This window comes from Schistocerca cancellata, chromosome 4 (assembly GCF_023864275.1).
Source record: "Schistocerca cancellata isolate TAMUIC-IGC-003103 chromosome 4, iqSchCanc2.1, whole genome shotgun sequence".
Lineage (NCBI taxonomy): Eukaryota > Metazoa > Arthropoda > Insecta > Orthoptera > Acrididae > Schistocerca > Schistocerca cancellata.
In genome coordinates, this window is record NC_064629.1 from 693,454,042 (window position 1) to 693,472,670 (window position 18,629).

Here is an 18,629-nt window from a genome sequence, read left to right on the forward strand (position 1 = left end):
GGCCGGCGCAGGTTCGAATCCTGTCTCGGGCATGTCCTTAGGTTAGTTAGGTTTAAGTAGTTCTAAGTTCTAGGGGACTGATGACCTCAGAAGTTAAGTCCCATAATACTCAGAGCCATTTCAACCTCCTATAGAAATACATGGAAGAAAACTTAAACTCTCATGAACAGGAAAGGAAGGCAGCTACCCATTATGAAAAACAAATGCATCAAAATAGAGTTGTTAACAAGAAAAAAATGATACTAACAGTGTGGTTCCATAGTCCTGGCAAGACTTTATCTTTCAGAGTGACTGCTACTTCATCCTCTCTTTGTGGCGTAACTGCGACACAGGATAAGGAGGGTAAAGTTTAGCATCCCCGATACAGAGATAAGCTGGAGGAGGAAGGGAAAGTGAGTTAGCCGTAGCCTTTTCAATAGAACCATCCACGTATTCTCCTAAAGCTATTTAGGGAAATCACTGAAACCCTAAATCTGACTGAACGGCGTTTGAATCCCACTAATCTCATATACTAGTCTAATGTATTAATCGCCTTGTTTGGAGTACTGCGGTGGCCGCTGTGGCCAAGCGGTTCTAGGCGCTTCAGTCCGGAACAGCGCTGCTTCTACGGTCGCAGGTTCGAATCCTGCTTCGGGCATGGATGTGTGTGCTGTCCTTAAGTTAGTTAGGTTTAAGGAGTTCAAAGTCTAGGGGACTGATGACCTCAGATGTTAAGTCCCATGGTGATTAGAGCCATTTGAACCATTTGAGACACTTATTAGTGCATGTTAATAAGTCGTGTGTCCAACATTCGCCTTTATGTCGTCTTGAACTCTGCTGGGGACATTTTTAATGAGGTGTGTGAATGTCTGTGGAGGTATGGCAGCCCATTCTTACTCTACAGCAGAAACCAGAGAAGGCAGTGCTGTTGGACGCTGGCGTCTGGAGCGAAGACGACGATCTAACTCATCCCAAGGATGTTCCATTAGATTCAGGTTGCAGTGGAGTGTGCACTGATATGAAACTTTCTGGCAGTTTAAAAGTGTGTGCAGGATCGAGACTCGAACTCGGGACCTTGGCCTTTCGTGGGCAATTGCTCTACCAACTGAGCTACCTAAGCACGACTCAGGAGCCGTCCTCACAGCTTCAGTTCTGCCAGTACCTCGTCTCTTACTTTCCAGACTTCACAGAAGCTCCGCTGAAGAGTGACAATCTCATTCTGGAAACATCCCCCAGGCTGTGGCTAAGCCATGTCTCTGCAATATCCTTTCCTCCAGGAGTGCTAGTTCTGCAAGGTTCGCAGAAGAGCTTCTGTGAAGTTTGGAGGAGGAGGAGGAGATTAGTGTTTAACGTCCCGTCGACAACGAGGTCATTAGAGACGGAGCGCAAGCTCGGGTGAGAGAAGGATGGGGAAGGAAATCGGCCGTGCCATTTCAAAGGAACCATCCCGGCATTTGCCTGAAGCGATTTAGGGAAATCACGGAAAACCGAAATCAGGATGGCCGGAGACGGGATTGAACCGTCGTCCTCCCGAATGCGAGTCCAGTGTCCTAACCACTGCGCCACCTCGCTCGGTGTGAAGTTTGGAAAGTGGAGACGAGGTACTGGCAGAATTGAAGCAGTGAGGACAGGTCGTGAGTCGTGCTTGGGTAGCTCAGTTGGTAGAGCACTTGGCCGCGATAGGCGGAGGTCCCGAGTTCGAGTCTCGGTCCAGCACACAGTTTTAATCTACCAGAAAGTTTCAACGTGGGATTAATCACCTTATCTAACGAATAAGTCGCGAATGTAAGTAAATAAAGACTTATTTACTCTATAATACGACATAATTTACTATTAAAATGGCACTTACGGTAGGCATTGTAAGGTGGCCGCCCGTGGTGATTCGAATCCTGGCCAAGGGGATCAGGACGGTAGCTAGGTCCTGGCGCATCGCCAATATAAGGATCTGAAACAGAGACAGTTTCGGCCAACGATTGTTAAAGAATATTCGAAATTAATCCCTTGAATGAGAATTTCTTGACATCAGCTGTATTACGTAAAGATCTACCACCCAAAAGTGATATGAAAATTTTAGCTGGCCCTGTATACAGGGTGAAAAGTATTTAAACCGACAAACTATGGGAGGTTGTAGGGGACATCAAAACAAATATTTTTCCCTAATGTCATTTTTTCCTATGATTTCTCTGGCGGCAAATTAATTAAACCATTTTTTTATGACCAAGAGACAACACATTAACACAAACCAATTTCAATTACACTAGATTTTCAAAAATGCCTCCATTGACACGTAAAGAAAAGTTACACCGTCGGATCATGTTCTGTCTGACACGGGAAAAAACCCTAGGAGTATCCTGAATTGTTCCTGCTGCTGCTGCTACTATCCGGGCAACCAGATCCTCTTCTGATGCAACAGGAGTTGCGTAAACAAGGTTGCGCATCTCTCCCCACACAAAAAAGTCCAGAGGGGACATATCTGGGGATCGAGCAGGCCATGATACAAGACCACCTCTGCCAATCCACGTTTCTGGGAACTGTCGGTCCAGGAATCGACGCACACGACGACTGAAATGTGATGGCGCCCCGTCATCTTGGAACCAGATGCGTTGTCTTGTAGGGAGCGGGGCGTCTTCCAGCAATTTTGGCAATGCTCTGGCGAGAAAATTGTAATAGTGCCTGCCATTTAATAGACTAGGAAGCAGATACGGCCCAATTAAACAGTCCCCAACAACACCGACCCACACATTAACGAAGAACCGCAGTTGATGAGCGCTAGTAACTATGGCATGTGGGTTATCCCAACTCCAAACATGCGAACTGTGCACATTGAAGACTCCATCACGCCCGAACGTAGCTTCATCGGTAAACAACACAGAGGATGGAAATGTAGGGTGCATTTCACACTGTTCCAGGTACCACTGCGAAAACTGTGCTCTGGGTGGATAATCTACTGGTTCCAGGTTGTGGACACGCTGTAAGTGAAATGGACGTAACAATTGCTCTCGAAGGACTGTTCTTACATTCGCCTGATTCGTCCCCATGTTACGTGCAATTGCACGAGTGCTGATTGAAGGATCCCGCTCCACATGCTGCAAGACAGCTTCCTCAAATTGCAGCGTTCTTACCGTGCGACGGCGTCCCTGTCCAGGTAATCTGATAAATGTCCCGGTCTCACGCAGACGTTGGTACAGAGCAGCAAAGGTCGTATGATGCGGAATACGGCGATTAGGATATTGTTGTTGATAAACCCACTGAGCTACGTAGTACGCACCAACCGTATCAGCGTACTCACTCCAGGTGTATCGCTCCATTAGTAATCAGAGACAATGCACACTACACTGGTGGACAGCAGTTGCCTACAGCTGAAGAGCGTAATACGGCCTCTAACAACTGACGAGCGTAATACGGCCTCCACCGGGTTTAAATAATCCTCCCAGAGTTTGTCGGTTTAAATACTTTTCACCCTGTATATCAGTACTGTGTAATAGATGTATTACCTAATAAAGCTAATATCAAGGAATTCGCATTCAGCTAATTAATTTCTAATTATTTCGTACAGCTATGCATCATCTACAGTGTCTGCTCTTTCAGACAAGTATTAAAGATAAGTCGTCGAGTTACTTAAAAGCGGTAACTGTGATGCACTGTTTACTGACTCATGAGATTTTCGTAGTAATCGTAATCGGCGTCGTAGATGATGCGCAGCCCGTCGCGCTGGTTGTAACGGCTGAGGCGGCAGATGCGGAAGCGGTCGCTGTAGACGGCGGAGCGGCACTGGAAGCTGGCCTGGCGCAGGCAGTCATCCAGGCACTCGCTCAGCGTGCGGCCCGTGATCTCCGTCTGGAAGTCGCCGCCCAGGCGGCTGTTCCGGTACCGCTGAAACGCCGTGTCCGGCCGCCTGCCGTCCGCGAACAGGTGCTGCGTCACCGAGTTGTCGGGGAACTCGCTTCCTCGAGCTGCAAAAGAAAAGCACTCTACCTTTACAACGGGATTCGCTACACACACGAAAAATACGGGGTGTATCAAAAGAATCATCCGATTTTAAAAAATCGTTGTTGTTGTTGTGGTCTTCAGTCCTGAGACTGGTTTGATGCAGCTTGTAATGGTACTTGAATTACGTAATCATTACGGCACCTCACCTTAACCTCTCGATACCAGCAATATTGTACTGTGTTTCTGTAAAGTAGTTAACATATTTCTGAGGCAACATTCAGATTTGATTTCATTAATGTGGAGGTGCTTTGATACATCGATATGCTTATATTTCAATGATATTATTCTTATGTGTATTCTTTCTTTTGTCACTATGATCTTTGACGTACTTGTAACTCTGATTTTTGGGCGCGTAAGCGGTTATTAGAGAGTCAAGTCTTGGTCGTCATGTTGAAAAGACGCAAATTGTAGTCAGTTTATAAAATACGAGCTTTAACAGTGAGGAAGATATTTTCAAGTATGTTTTATATTGTGAAGTGATGTTTTTTGAGTTACGAGATATTGCAACAAAAGTAATAAAAAAGAAGTGTAACTTAAATTCGGAGTGCCGATTACTTTTTTACATCACCATTGTCTTAACTTGCAAAAGTTTATCTCCAAGAATGGTTTATGAAACACATCTATAAAACTTTTGAATATCGCAGAATAACACCTAGGCCTCTTTGCATCCGAGCTTGGAATCATCACTACCTAGATTTTCGACGATTGAGCCATGAGTTCACAACGAGACCAGCGAGACCAGCGTGGGAAACACGAAAAGATCAGTGCCCAATTTATCCAATATTTCATGAAATGACTTTATTAACTGTGCTCTAATGACACCTGCCACATAATGTAACTTTGTTGTTGCCCGAAAATGCAATATTTAGCAGCGTGAGCAACACTACAATCATAATTAAATTTTACCTTTGTTGTGGTAGGGTTGTTAGGAGCTCTCCATGCTACTCTATCCTGTGCAAGCTTCTTCATCTCCCAGTACCTAATGCAACCTACATCCTTCTGAATCTGTTTAGTGTATTCATCCCTTGGTCTCCCTCTGAGATTTTTACCCTCCACGCTGCCCTCCAATACTAAGTTGGTGATCCCTTGATGCCTCAGAACATGTCCTACCAGCCGATCCCTTCTTCAAGTCAAGTTGTGCCACGAACTCCTCCCCAATTTTATTCAATACCTCCTCATTAGTTATGTGATTTACCCATCTTATCTTCAGCATTCTTCTGTAGCACCACATTTCGAAAGCTTCTATTCTCTTCTTGTCCAAACTATTTATCGCTCATATTTCACTTCCATACATGGCTACACTCCATACAATTACTTTCAGAAACGACTTCCTGACAGTTAAATCTGTACTCGATGTTATCAAATTTTTCTTCTTCAGAAACGCTTTCCTTGCCATTGCCAGTCTACATTTTACATCCTCTCTACTTCGACCATCATCAGTTATTTTGTTCCCCAAATAATAAAACTCCTTTACTACTTTAAATGTCTCATTTCCTAATCTAATTCCCTCAGCATCACCCGACTTAATTCGACAACATTCCATTATCCTCGTTTTGCTTTTGTTGATGTTCATCTTATATCGTCCTTTCAAGACACTGTCCATTCCGTTCAGCTACTCTTCTAGGTCCTTTGCTGTCTCTGACAGAATTACAATGTCATCGGCGAACCTCAAAGTTTTTATTTCTTCTCCGTGGATTTTAATTCCTACTCCGAATTTTTCTTTTGTTTCCTTTACTGCTTGCTCAATATGCAGATTGAATAACATCGGGGATAGGCTACAACCCTGTCTCACTCCCTTCCCAACCACTGCTTCCCTTTCATGCCCCTCGACTCTTATAACGGCCATCTGGTTTCTGTACAAATTGTAAATAGCCTTTCGCTCCCTGTATTTTACCCCCACCACCTTCAGAATTTCAAAGAGAGTATTCCAGCCAACATTGTCAAAAGCTTTCTCTAACTCTACAAATGCTAGAAAAGTAGGTTTTCCTTTCCTTAATCTATCTTCTAAGATAAGTCGTAGGGTCAGTATTGCCTCACGTGTTCCAATATTTCTACGGAATCCAAACTGATCTTCCCCGAGGTCGGCTTCTACCAGTTTTTCCATTCGTCTGAAAAGAATTCGCGTTAGTATTTTGCAGCCGTGACTTATTAAACTGATAGTTCGGTAATTTTGACATCTATCAACACCTGCTTAAAAAATCGTAACTATTATGTTATCTGAGACATGTGTGTGAACAACGTATTGTTGGAAAGAGCAAACTCTGGAGTTTTGTTTGGTTCCCGCTAGGTAGCACCAGTGTGCTCCCACTTCAGTTCTCGAAAAAATGATGTTGGGACAACAGAAAGCGTTTTGTGTTCTACGTTTTGCGCAGTGCGGTTCAGTAATAACTGTTCAGCGTGACTTTCGTACTAGGTATGGTGTGGATCCTCCTACAGCACAGAGCATTAAACGATGGTATGAACAATTCCGAGAAACAGGTTGTTTGTGTAAAGGCAAATCGCCGGGCCGTCCCCGAGTGTCTTACACACACGCCGAACGCAACCGCCGTAGTTTCGCAAGGAGGCCGCAGAAATCCGTTCATTGTGCAGCTCGACAGCTCATGTCCTCGATGTCCGCTTGGCGTGTGTTGCGTCGTCGTTTACACATGAAACCGTACATGATTCAGCTACTGCAAGCTCTTCGTGAAGGTGACCAACAACGTGTGGCTCTCTGTAATTTCGTTCTTGCCAATATGGAGGATGACAGTTTTCTTCCACTCTTAGTGTTTAGTGGCAGCATTCCATTTAAATCGAAAGGCGAACAGTCATAATGGGAGAATATGGAGTACCTAACAACCACATAGGTTGTACGACATGAGAGAAATTCTTCAAAATTTAATGTGTTTTGTGCAGTTTCATGGGAAAATGTGTATGGTCCATTTTTCTTTGCCGAGAACGCTGTTACAGAAAGCACATATCTCGATATGCTTGAGAACTTCCTTTCCCCACATTTGGAGACTGATTCGAACGACTTAGTTTACGAACAGGATGTGGCACGGAAATACTGGCATCTGGAAGTGCGGGAATTTTTAAATCTAAGTATTACTATACCAAATGTTTCAGGTTTACATTACTGACCTCCAAGGTCACCGGACCTGACTATGATTATTTATTGTTGGGTTTATAACAGACTCTGTTTATGTGCCTCTGTTACCAACAACAATGAATGAACTAAGACATCGCGCCGGCCAGTGTGGCCGAGCGGTTCTAGGCGCTTCAGTCTGGAGCCGCGCGACCGCACCGGTCGCAGGTTCGAATCCTGCCTCGGGTATGGATGTGTGTGATGTCCTTAGGTTAGTTAGGTTTAAGTAGTTCTAAGTTCTAGGGGACTGATGACGTCCGATGTTACGTCCCATAGTGCTCAGACCCATTTGAACCATTTTTGAACTAAGACATCGCACAACAGCAGCTGTGGAAGCTGTAACTCAAGACGTGCTCGCTGCAGTGAGGGAACAATTTCAATACTGACATAGGCCATGCATCTCAAGGGAGACGTGTTGAACACCTATAAAAAGATACGAAAAAAACGTTTTGAGTTTCCCGTTCATCAAAAAATGAAATTCATTGTATATGTTTCTTAGTTTCAGAAATATAGACGTGCCAAATCAGATGATTCTTTTTGATACACCCTGTACTTTGCCTGACACAAAAAGAGAAGCAACCAGAACACATCATCGGATGCCAATGTAATACTTTGTAAATGAATGCGCCATTGGTGGGTATGTAAATGATTAGGGTTGCAATTCTCTGTAATGGGTACGAAAGCCATCAACAGTGTATTAGTACTGTTAGAGTTCAGTGATATTACTAGGCCTGGGATGTGAACAACATCAGACATTGAGTGATCGCTGTGAAGAACGCAGATATGTCGCGTATTCGTGAGAGACGCCGTTACCAGCACCTGGCACAGAGTCTGAAAGGCTTCTCATTGTGGCCCTCCATTTGACCAGCTGGTCGAATCGCACAGGTTTGTGCGGCATTCGGATGTGACAGTGGCCCAATGTTGGACTGCGTGGGAACGTGACGGGAGGCATACTTGTCAAGGTTCCGGCCGACCGCATCTGACTACGACAAAAGAGATTCACCGTATTGTGCAGCAAGCACATCTTAACCTCTTCACATCTGCACCTGCCATCCGAGAGCAAGTAATAAACTCCCTGCAGCTTTCAGTATCATCCCACATCATTGGTCTGAGACCAGCAGCAGTCAGAGTAGGGTATGGCATAGCATTGTGTTCTGCACTACCAGGGATGATCATCGTCATCGAGTATGGTGGCGATGTGGGGAGAGGTCTCAATCTTCGCATGTTTTGGAGAGGCACAGCTGTGTTACTGCTGGAGTCAGTGTGTGGGAGAACCATCTTGTATGGCTTTGGGTGAAGGCTGACATTGACAGAGGAAACTAACAGTACAACAGTACATCCTGCGTCCTCATGTGTTACCTCTCACAGGACAGCATCGTGGTGCCATTTTTCAACTGGAAGATGTTCGTCCACTCACCCACTTTACTTTTTGCCTTCAATATCGCATTCAAGATTGTTTGGTTCTATATCGGGATTGTTCTTCCTGCAGTGTTAGTTGTACGTCAACAGTTACACACAGTAGTGTGGATAGGCTTACTTATGAAATGCTGGCCGAGATGCGCCTCGCGCATGTGTTCACTGAATGCAGTGGAAGAATGACACGACGACGTTACATTGTGCTGTTTCCGTAGGGACGGCGGCCACAGCACAGAACTTTTGCTTCATCTGAGATTTTATGCATTGCTCTGTGTTATTACTGAACGTTTTTGTAATTGCATATCACAGGCTTTTACGTTGTTGTGGAGGATTTTTCACAAAAACAAAGGTTGTTGGGATAACAATCTGTTCGAGACATTATTACATCATTACTCTGTAATGAGCCACCAGAGACCACAGTCACTTACACGAAAACACTCAGAAAACATCTCTGAACAATCCCCGAAAATTTGTCGATGGAGTTCGGGTTCATCCTGTATAAATAAAGGCGAACTGCCATGAACCGCATTTAATACAGTTTTCAGATGTAGAAGTATAACATAACCAGTAGCGATAAATTTAGTGCCCACAAATTCTAAACTGAAGTAATTTCTACTATCAGAACCGCAAAAAATACAAAATAACGGTCACTGAAGATGCAGAAACAACTGTGAAACGTATTTAGGCATAAAAAACACAAAATTGTATCCTAGCAAGAAAGTGCATCGTGTTAATTAATATGCGCATGAGTACACAAATGAAGAAAAACAGTGCGGCATTCTACAGACACACTGCCAGGTACCCGATTTTAATAAAGAAAATCACACTATAAAATTACTTCTTACTTTTAGATTAAACTTTTCTGTTGTCATCACGAGTCGGAAAATCACACTAATCTACGAGTAATATTAAGTTTACGTTGTTACAGTAAGATGCCAATGTGTGCCTTCTTAGCAGTGCAGTTTTGAATTTTGTGATTTGTCAGATTAAATCTTGTTCGTTATAAAGTACACATCTTAATGTAATGATATAAAGCTGTTATCAGTTGAAGATTGGAATTAATTTTCGAAATACATCATGGGTAACAAAATAAACTACATCTTGATTTTGAATTTTGAGTGCAATATGTTATTGCCACATAAAATTAAACTGGAATTCAGGATGACAGATTATTCTGTTACCGATTTAAAGTATCTCATTACGTGCACCAGTTTTCATGTGGGTCGAACAAAGCCACTTACACGTATCCAGGCACACCAAGTCAAATAAGTGATGTGATGGGCTGTTGCTCGTCTGCAGGTCATCTCTCTGAGACATGGAGTCCTCTTCCAGAAGAATGCACAGTTGAGTCTGTTCGTTGTATTCAATTGCGCGACAAAAGAACCTGTTAACAAAACATATCATAAAAGCTGTTCTTGTAAGCGTATGGCAACGCTAGGTGACAAACTAATCGAGGCAGAAGATACCGTTTGATTTGTAGTCAGAACAGTAGAGCATCATTTATCTGAATATCTGTCAACCGAAACATCGGTTCACCAAAAGCGTTTCATGCGCCAAGTTTAAATTTGCGCGCGTGTTATATAGAAGTTCCGCAGACACTGGGTTGGCTCCACGATAGGCAGACCAATTCGGCGGTTTTCCCCTCCTTGCCAGTCGTCATTGTTGGAAACTATGGAATTTTCAGAAATTGAAGAATGCGATCAGGAAAATATTCAAGACTGACTCGAATGTGATGAAATGACTGCCAGTGTCATCGACGACCGACGCTCTTGCGACAGCGACCGTGCCGGGAAAGAACCATCCAGTGACGGTACCTTGAGACGGCTATGAACAGGCTTCGACAAGAAGAAGGACCTGATGCTTTCCAATTGCTGTCTTTGAAGTGTTTGCGAGATTTAGCGGCAAAAAAGTCTCACCTCTAATGGCCGTTTTGGTCTTTTCAGACTAGGCTATGTAGTCAGTCCTCTGTGTTATTTATAAGGCGTATGATGCAAAATGTATAGTACAGTTTCGTGTTAAATTTATCGTTTCTGTGTTTGAAATTTATATGAACATTGGTACAATATGTTTTCGTAAATGATTGATTATCCGAAAAATCAGTTAACCGGGTACCCTCCATTACCGATTTTTTCAGATAGTCGATACTCTACTGTATTTATTTATCAAATATTACGAAATACATACAATTTAAAATCATAAATTTAAGAAATTAGGGACAGAGCTAATATGTACACATTCTTAAAGTTAATAATTCAATAATACTGAATGGATGACATTTAAACTACAAGATTAGGGCTGTTAATTAAAACACACACATTTAATCAGAGTTTAACATCTAATGAATGAAGCCAATTGGTAGCAGAGGGAGAAACATTTATAAAAGCACTGAAGGGTCCTCGGTACTTTCTCAGAGAGCAGTATCTGACAATATGCTGAACATTAATTAATTTAGAGAAGTCCACTTCATTTGTACTAATTATTTATTCAAACCACTACCGATTTCCGGATTTTAAAATCTCATCTTCAAGTGTATAAAATTACTGTATTTGGTAACAAACTGTCCGCCGTCGGGCAGCCGCACAGTAGGAACGCCAACTACTAGTAGTTGGCATGTTATGTGTTACCAAATACAATCATATAGAACACCTGAAGATGGAATTTTAAAATCCCGAAACCGGTCGTGGTTTGAATAAATAATTAGTACAACGGAAGTAGATCTCTCTAAATTAATTATCATGCCTCTCAGTTGCGGATGCCTACGTACCAAATCTTGTGCAACATGCAGTACGGTTTGGTCTTGGGCCCCACAACCGCAGGCTGGAGAGTCTCGGAGTCACCACTTGTGCATCAGAGCACTGCACCTGACGTTACTGGTTCTTATCCTGTTTAATCGTGTCTAATCACTTCTCTTCAGATCAAATTCTAGTAGACTGGCAGATGGATCTTGAACACATTGATCTTTTATTGTTGCAGCGTTCCATCTCTTGCACCACTCTTCTTTAAGGTCAAACTTCTTGTTGTTTCTTCCATTATGCCACAGTTGAGTGCGCGATGTCAAGCGGTCTGGAGGCCGGTCATTTAAGACTGTATGAACTGGGAAGCCTTCGGGGCAGTCGGGATGATGCAGCTTCCTTCATTTTCGACCGGTTGCTTCTTCGGGTCGCAATTCAGATGGTGGAATGTTACTGATGGTGTTCAGACAAGGGATCGGTGTAATAATTCTCATTGATTCATTCAGATGGATGCCTAGTTTCCTTGTACGAGCACTGTGTTGCCACACTGGGGCTCAGTACTCTGCTAGTGGTTACACTAATGTCGGAGCTGCAGTCAGTAGAGTGGATGTTTCAGCAGCCCAGGTTGTGCCACCAAGTTTGTTTGTGATATTATTTTGGGTCTTTAGCGTTTGGCTAGTGTTTTCCACGTGTCTTTTACATGTCAAAGACCGATCGAGTGTGACACCGAAATATTTAGGCTGGAAATAGTGTCTAATACTCTGTTGACAAAAGTTCACATTGAGCTGTTGGTATGCAATTCTGTTGTTTAAGTGGAATGCGCAGACTGTATTTGGTTGGAGTCTGCATACTTTGTAAGATGTGTTGAGATTTTCTAAGTCTATAGATAATATATTTTCTCTTTCTACTATATATACTCTTATTATCAGTATCGATAGCGTCTCAAGTTAACGTAAAAACGCGAAAGAGAACCTGAGTGGAGTTCGAGGTGGACCTACATTCTGGAGGATGAGAAGAACTCCTAACTGTACAGGGAGATACAAATGTCAAGATTTTTTATTTATTGCAACTTTTCTCGCAAACGCAATTACACGTCCAAGATTTGTTGGACTGACATCCTCACCTCTTCTTTGTTAAAACGTGGGAGAGCAGTCTTTAATGTTGATGTTACTGTAAAACGTACGTTACTTTTCAGGCGAACACAGAATTCTTCTGCCTTGAGATCTAACAGCTACAGATCATTATTTGAAGGAAGCACCTTAAGCAGAACCGCAGTGACACAGTTTCCTTAGAGGTTAACTCTTTTCTGTGGGCTGCAACAAGTTTTATTTAACTGTACACATATTTGAAGTTAAAGTATCTTATTCCAATGCACACTGATTTTTCATAACATCTTTGGCTCTTCGACAGGTTTTTAATATGTTCTGATAAACCAGTGCTCCTTATCGTACGTAAAACTGTACGCTCTGATGCATATATAATACTAAACTAACTGATGGCACATGCTTGTTTAAAAGGGCAATGTAAGAGGAGTCATCTCTTAAGATGCATTTCTATGTGGATTACGAAACATCAGTGTCTACCAGTCTCATACTGGAGCATAGGAATGTTTACGAGATTATGCAGATCATATTTATGTCTGCACCTTAGAGTTAGTCAAAGTTAGTATAACAGCCAGCTATGGCACCTGTAATTTGGTATACAGACTTTCTGGCCAAGCCTGCTCCCAGAGCATGATTAATTCTTGGGGGTTAATATTATTAGATTTATGTCTTCTGGATCTACAAGTAAAATGCTTAATAACTTAAAAGGTTAACGAAAGAGCCAAAGGAACAATGGAAAAATCCAGCAAAGTTATTTGTAGCGCCGCGAAACAAGCGAGAAGCAATACAAAAAGTTGGTATTATTATTTTAACTAATATGCATATATTTTTCCACTTATATAAATGTTACAAAAAACAATATGGATGCAGATTTTTCGCAGTTATTGATGTATTCGATGTAACTGAAACGAGTGAAGAAACGATAATTATTATGTTGTCTTTTGAGAATATATTACAGATATTGGCTGAGAAGCGCAGGCAACTCCTACGTGTTACTATATCTCCTGTGTTATAAGGGATGGATGTAGGTTTGAAGGCCATCACAGCGATCACCACAGTAGCTCCACTGTGTGGCATGGATTCAACAAGTCCTCGGTAGGCTTCTGGAGGTATTATGTGGCAGTACGTGTGCATACACGTATTGCGTCATTCCTGTAAATTACGGGCCAGTGGTTTGTGGTTGCAGAGCTGCTGCTCGATAGCGTCCCAAACGTTTCCCATTGCATTCAGATCAATAGGACTTCGTGGCCAAAGCATCAACTGAGTACACTATCGTGCTCATAAAACCACTGTATCACGATTCTGACCTAGCGACCAGGATAGTTATCTCGCTGGAAGATGCCATTGCCGTCGGGGAAGACATCAGGCATAAAGGGATGCAGGCGGTCCGCAATAATGTTCACATAGTCCGCTGTCACAGTGCCTGTTACTATAGGTTCCATAGAAGTCCAGGTGACTATCCCCAATAGCATAATACTGCCTCCACCGGTCTGCGTTCGTGGCGCGGAGCACGATTCGAGCAACTGGACGATGGCGTACCCGGGCACGATCATTGACTTGTAACAAGAAACGTGATTCTGACCAAACGACGTGTTTTCAGTGACACAAAACCCACTCTCAACGATCACTCGTCCACGGCAATCGTAACTGGCAATGTCGTTGGGTCAACATGGGAACGCACAGGAGTCCGTTACTGCGGTGCCCATCTTCAAGAATGCACGATGAATAGTATGCTCTGAAACACTTGTGCCTGCACCAGCACCATACTCTGTCATCATATCTGCTACACATCGCAGCCTATCCTGTTTTAGAGAGCAGGCAAGCTTCCGACCTCCACGATCTGTGGTGAACAGTGGTCGTTCAAATCTCTGTCGCTAACTCGTGGTTTCACCATCGTTAAACAGTTTTCCATGGTACCATGCGAACAGCTGATCAGCATCGTCATTTCCGTGATGCTCGAGGCGCCGGGCGTAAAAGTCGCTTATGTCAGTTTATTTCCCCATTTTTGGCCCGTACCGTCGTTAGACTGATTCCCCATTCGTGTCAGCTCCGCTTATATACAGGGTGTTTATAAATGAATATCGAGGTTTTAACGCTTTATAATATTTATTACATTAAGCTTACAGTTATAAATGATATGTCAAATGAAAGAGCAACTCAAACGGTTTTACCAAGAACCTTATAAATGTTCAATGTGAGCATTGGCATATCGAAGTACGCCATTGGTTGAACTTCACTGTACCCAAGCGCTGGATAGGCCGCAAGGGGCCCAATGACAGGGCTTGCTTTGCATGGCCTCCACGTTCACCCGACCTAACGCCATGAGATTTTTTCCTTTGGGGCTTCATCAAGGATCGTGTGTACGTGCCTCCGCTACCAGCAGACCTCCCTGAATTAAGAAACCGATTGAAGCAGCTGTTGCTACAATCACTGAAGAGACACTTATCAACGTTTGGGAAGAACTCGATTATAGACTTGATGTGTTCCGTGTGACAAATGGTCCTCACACTGAACATTTATAAGGTTCTTGGTAAAACTGTTTGAGTTTCTCTTTCATTTGACATTTCATTTATAGCTGTAAGTTTAATATAATAAATATTATAAAGCGTTAAATCCCCGATATTCATTTATGAACACCCTGTATTTTCCTTACCGCGCCGCGTGCCCGGAACGCCTTCAGCCTCACGTTGAGCAGTGTCCACAATGTTTTGGCTCATCAGTGTAAAAGTAATGAGCAGACAAGAAAGACGAAGGCAAAACTTTGTAGCAGCACTGTTGTTGAGATATCGACTATCGCACCTAAGAGTAGCAATAATGTAGTTCTTGAGAAGTATTTATACGGAAAATTAAGTAGTTTACTGAGGTTGCGACTTTCATGTCCAGCAATAATATACTGAAAAGGGTACAGAGGTTGGTAAGGTTGAAAATAGTAGGGAGTAGTACTCAAATCAGAATGTAAAGCTGTTATGAAGAGGCATTCATTGTTTCCGTTGCACAATTAAATGAAACGCCTAATAAGAATGAAATCTCCTGGTGATTACTTTGAAACACTCAGTTATCTGACACTGAAAAATATTCAGCGGGCGATGATTAATGATCGATCTTACCTAGCATGAGATGCATTGTCGTTACAGACAAAAATGAACTAACCAACTGATGGTGTCTCAACCTTGTGATAACGAAAGAAATGCGTTTGTGAGCGGAAATATCTGAACGAATAACATTATAAAGCTGGGTCCAGCAACCATAGAAACTGGAACTGTAAGGAACATATAAGAGAAATTATCAGGCTGTTAACGAAAGAAGGAAGTAATGAGATGATTGTATAAAGCTTTAAGACTTACTTTTCAGACCATACGCACTGACTTTGGCATTCTTCAACAGTCAGATTGCTAAAAATGTCTATTTCGAATGGTCCACCTAGTCGTTTATTTTCTTCTTTGATGAAAACAGTGAGACCGTCGCACCGTCTTTGTGCTGAAAGAAGGAAAGAAAATGTTACAAAATATCACGTAAGGGCCAAAACATTTTATTTTAAACATGTGCCAAATTACGCCTCTTAGGAGACTTCGCTCCCTCATATCCTCGTGAGAATAGGTTCCATAATTTTTCGCCAATTGATGTCTGTCTTACCCGTTTTTCTTGAATGTAATTGCATTTAAACTTACTGGAATATGCTTTACCGAGTGTTTCAATAAATTAGCGCTGTTTATTTCCAATTTATGAACAGATATTGTGATTTACACTGAAACGAAACGTTTATTACGAAGCCAAGACACAAAATTATTTTGACAGATGAGTCTCCCGTAGTTGACAGGCGTGTTTTATGAGTCATACTCTTGATATCTGGTCAGAAAAAATTTCTGTGAAAGTCTGAAATCACATGAAGCGATTTTGGCAGATTCTGATAGTAAGAAATGCTAATCTTAATGACGTGCTTCCGGGTATGCAGCCGAGTTGTTGTTTATGTATTATGCGTTGTGCATGATACGGTGACAAAACAACACGGCTGTATACCTGGAAGCATACCATTAATCAGTCACGCCGAGAAAACCTGAGAGTTCGCAATACTTATCTTTTTTATTTGTACAGATACCTTTTTTGTTAATCTTTTATTTCAGGAAAAAATTCTTCTTGTACACTTTTGTCGGCTGTTGTACTTTGGCTCACTCTAAAATAATTGCGTAACTGACAAGACAGTAAGTAAATACATTATGCATAATTTAAGATAAAAATCTCGTAAGAAGCTGAAGGTATTACCATCCAAGCAAGTGTTTTCCAGGTAATCAGAGTTTGGATCATCTTCGAGAAGATCAGGGCGAGCTCTCCACGTGAACTTGCTGAGAGAACATCTCCTAGCAGATGCATCGTACGTTGCAGATCGACAAACGAAAGCAAATTCGTTTAAACATCTGGAAATAGATAGACAAGTGTTTTAAAACTTGAATCTTGCCTGAAAATATTCATTAATAAAACAAATTCTGTCTCAAATAGTCTACAACGATGGCTTACCACATGAACCACAAATGCAAAAACTTTTAAGTAACCACGCATGCCCCCTTAGGGTTTCCTCTAAAATGTTTCGCGGATCTATAATGACGTGGGATATTAAGCTCACTCCAATGTAATGTTTTCCTACTTGTGGCAGGCTTAGAGACATCCAAAAACATACTACTGGAATGAAGCATAAATATATTGTGATAAGCTGCGCTTTCCAGCATGTGGGAAGATTCTGATATATTAGTCAGAATTAGGTCTCGTTGAAGACGAGCGCCCAGTGTGTGGTATTTAACTGTTTCATCCTTTCATACCCAGGGAAAAACAATACAGGATTCATGTTGAGAGTTATTATTCTATATCTACATCTACACGCATACTTCGCAAGCCACCATGTGGTGTGTGGCGGAGGATACCTTGTAGCACTACTGGTCACTTACTTTCCTGTAACAATCGCAAACAGAGCGAGGGAAAAACGACTGCCTATACGCCTCCCTACAAGTCCTAATTTCTCTTATCTCATGCATGTGGTCTTGACGTGAAACGTACGTCGCTGGCAGAAGAATCGTTCTGCAGACAGCCTGTTCTCCCAAGTTTCTCAATAGTGTTCCGCGAGGAGAACGTCGTCTTCTTTCCAGAGATTCTCACTTGAATTCAACGTTATACGGGTGATAGAGCATCCTAAACGGGCATTTTAAGATGAGGAACTAAGGGTCAGAAATGAATATTTAATTTTATTGACATAAAGAACTTATACCTTATAGCAAGAATATAAGCTCATACCAACTGTTCAAAGTGACGACCATCTGTCTGAATGCTTGCAGTACAGCACACTCTGTTGATGAAACTGATATCTAAGCTCAAAATCAACTGGCCCATTTCTTGCACGCGTTGTATGTATAGCGGTGTAATTGCTGTTCCATCACTACTCTCAACACCGCATTCTTCAAAATGCACATTTCACGGGAAAAGTTGACGGATGTTCCACGAAATTTAGGGCTAACTGCAGGATGTCAGCAGCTTGTTGCCACGAAATTTCGGCACAGAGTTGTCTGGCCATCTTCAGGTGTAAAAAGAATGAAGTTTAGTGTTTAACCTCCCGTCGAGAGCGAGGTCATTAGAGAGGCAGCACGTACTCGGATTACAAAAGGTTGGCAAAAGAAAATCGGCTGTGTCCTTTTCAAAGGGACCATCCCCGCATTTACCTGGAGCGATTTAGGGAAATCACGGAAAATCTAATTCTGGATGGCCGAACTAGGATATGGAACATCGAGCTGCCGAATGTTAGTCCAGTGTGCCAACCACTGAGGCATCCCGCTCTGTCATTTTCGGCTGGTTTCTGGCGAAAGTACACTGAGTTTCCCTATTTAAGACCCCGTCGGCGCATACGTGATGTACTCAGTTGTCACAGCTGTCACTACGCATGTGTTGTTAGGGCTCACGTGCTTCTGCTACAAGTCTGTGCATAGCTGTGAGCGCCCTTCGTGGTGGAAGCTCTCCTTATTGATGTCAGAGCGATCGTCTTCACATTGTAAAATCGCAGAACGACGGCGGCTTTGTAGAACACAAAGTTTTTCTACGGCAGGACTCCGTCCATTATCTAACTGGAAACCACCGTCACGATTGATAAGGGTCTCCCACAGTAGCATTTCCGCTGGTTCATTGACAACAGTCCCAAAAGAAAGAAATTTTCACTCTGCAGCGGAGTGTGCGTTGAAATGAAAACTTCCTGGCAGATTAAAACTGTGTGCCAGACCGAGACTCGAACTCGGGAGCTATTGCCTTTCACGG

The 18,629-nt window shown here is 42.5% G+C and overlaps 1 protein-coding gene across 1 annotated transcript in view; it reads right to left on the bottom strand.

The window, feature by feature from the left end:
* LOC126183586 (uncharacterized) overlaps positions 1–18,629 on the bottom strand; it is a 151,626-nt gene that overhangs the window by 71,839 nt on the left and 61,158 nt on the right. The window contains exons 5-9 of the mRNA XM_049925684.1: positions 16,602–16,753; positions 15,686–15,818; positions 9,748–9,890; positions 3,633–3,932; positions 1,829–1,924 (exon numbers count right to left, since the gene is read on the bottom strand). Of these exons, the coding sequence (XP_049781641.1) occupies positions 1,829–1,924; positions 3,633–3,932; positions 9,748–9,890; positions 15,686–15,818; positions 16,602–16,753 (824 nt within the window). The remainder of the gene's footprint in view (positions 1–1,828; positions 1,925–3,632; positions 3,933–9,747; positions 9,891–15,685; positions 15,819–16,601; positions 16,754–18,629) is intronic.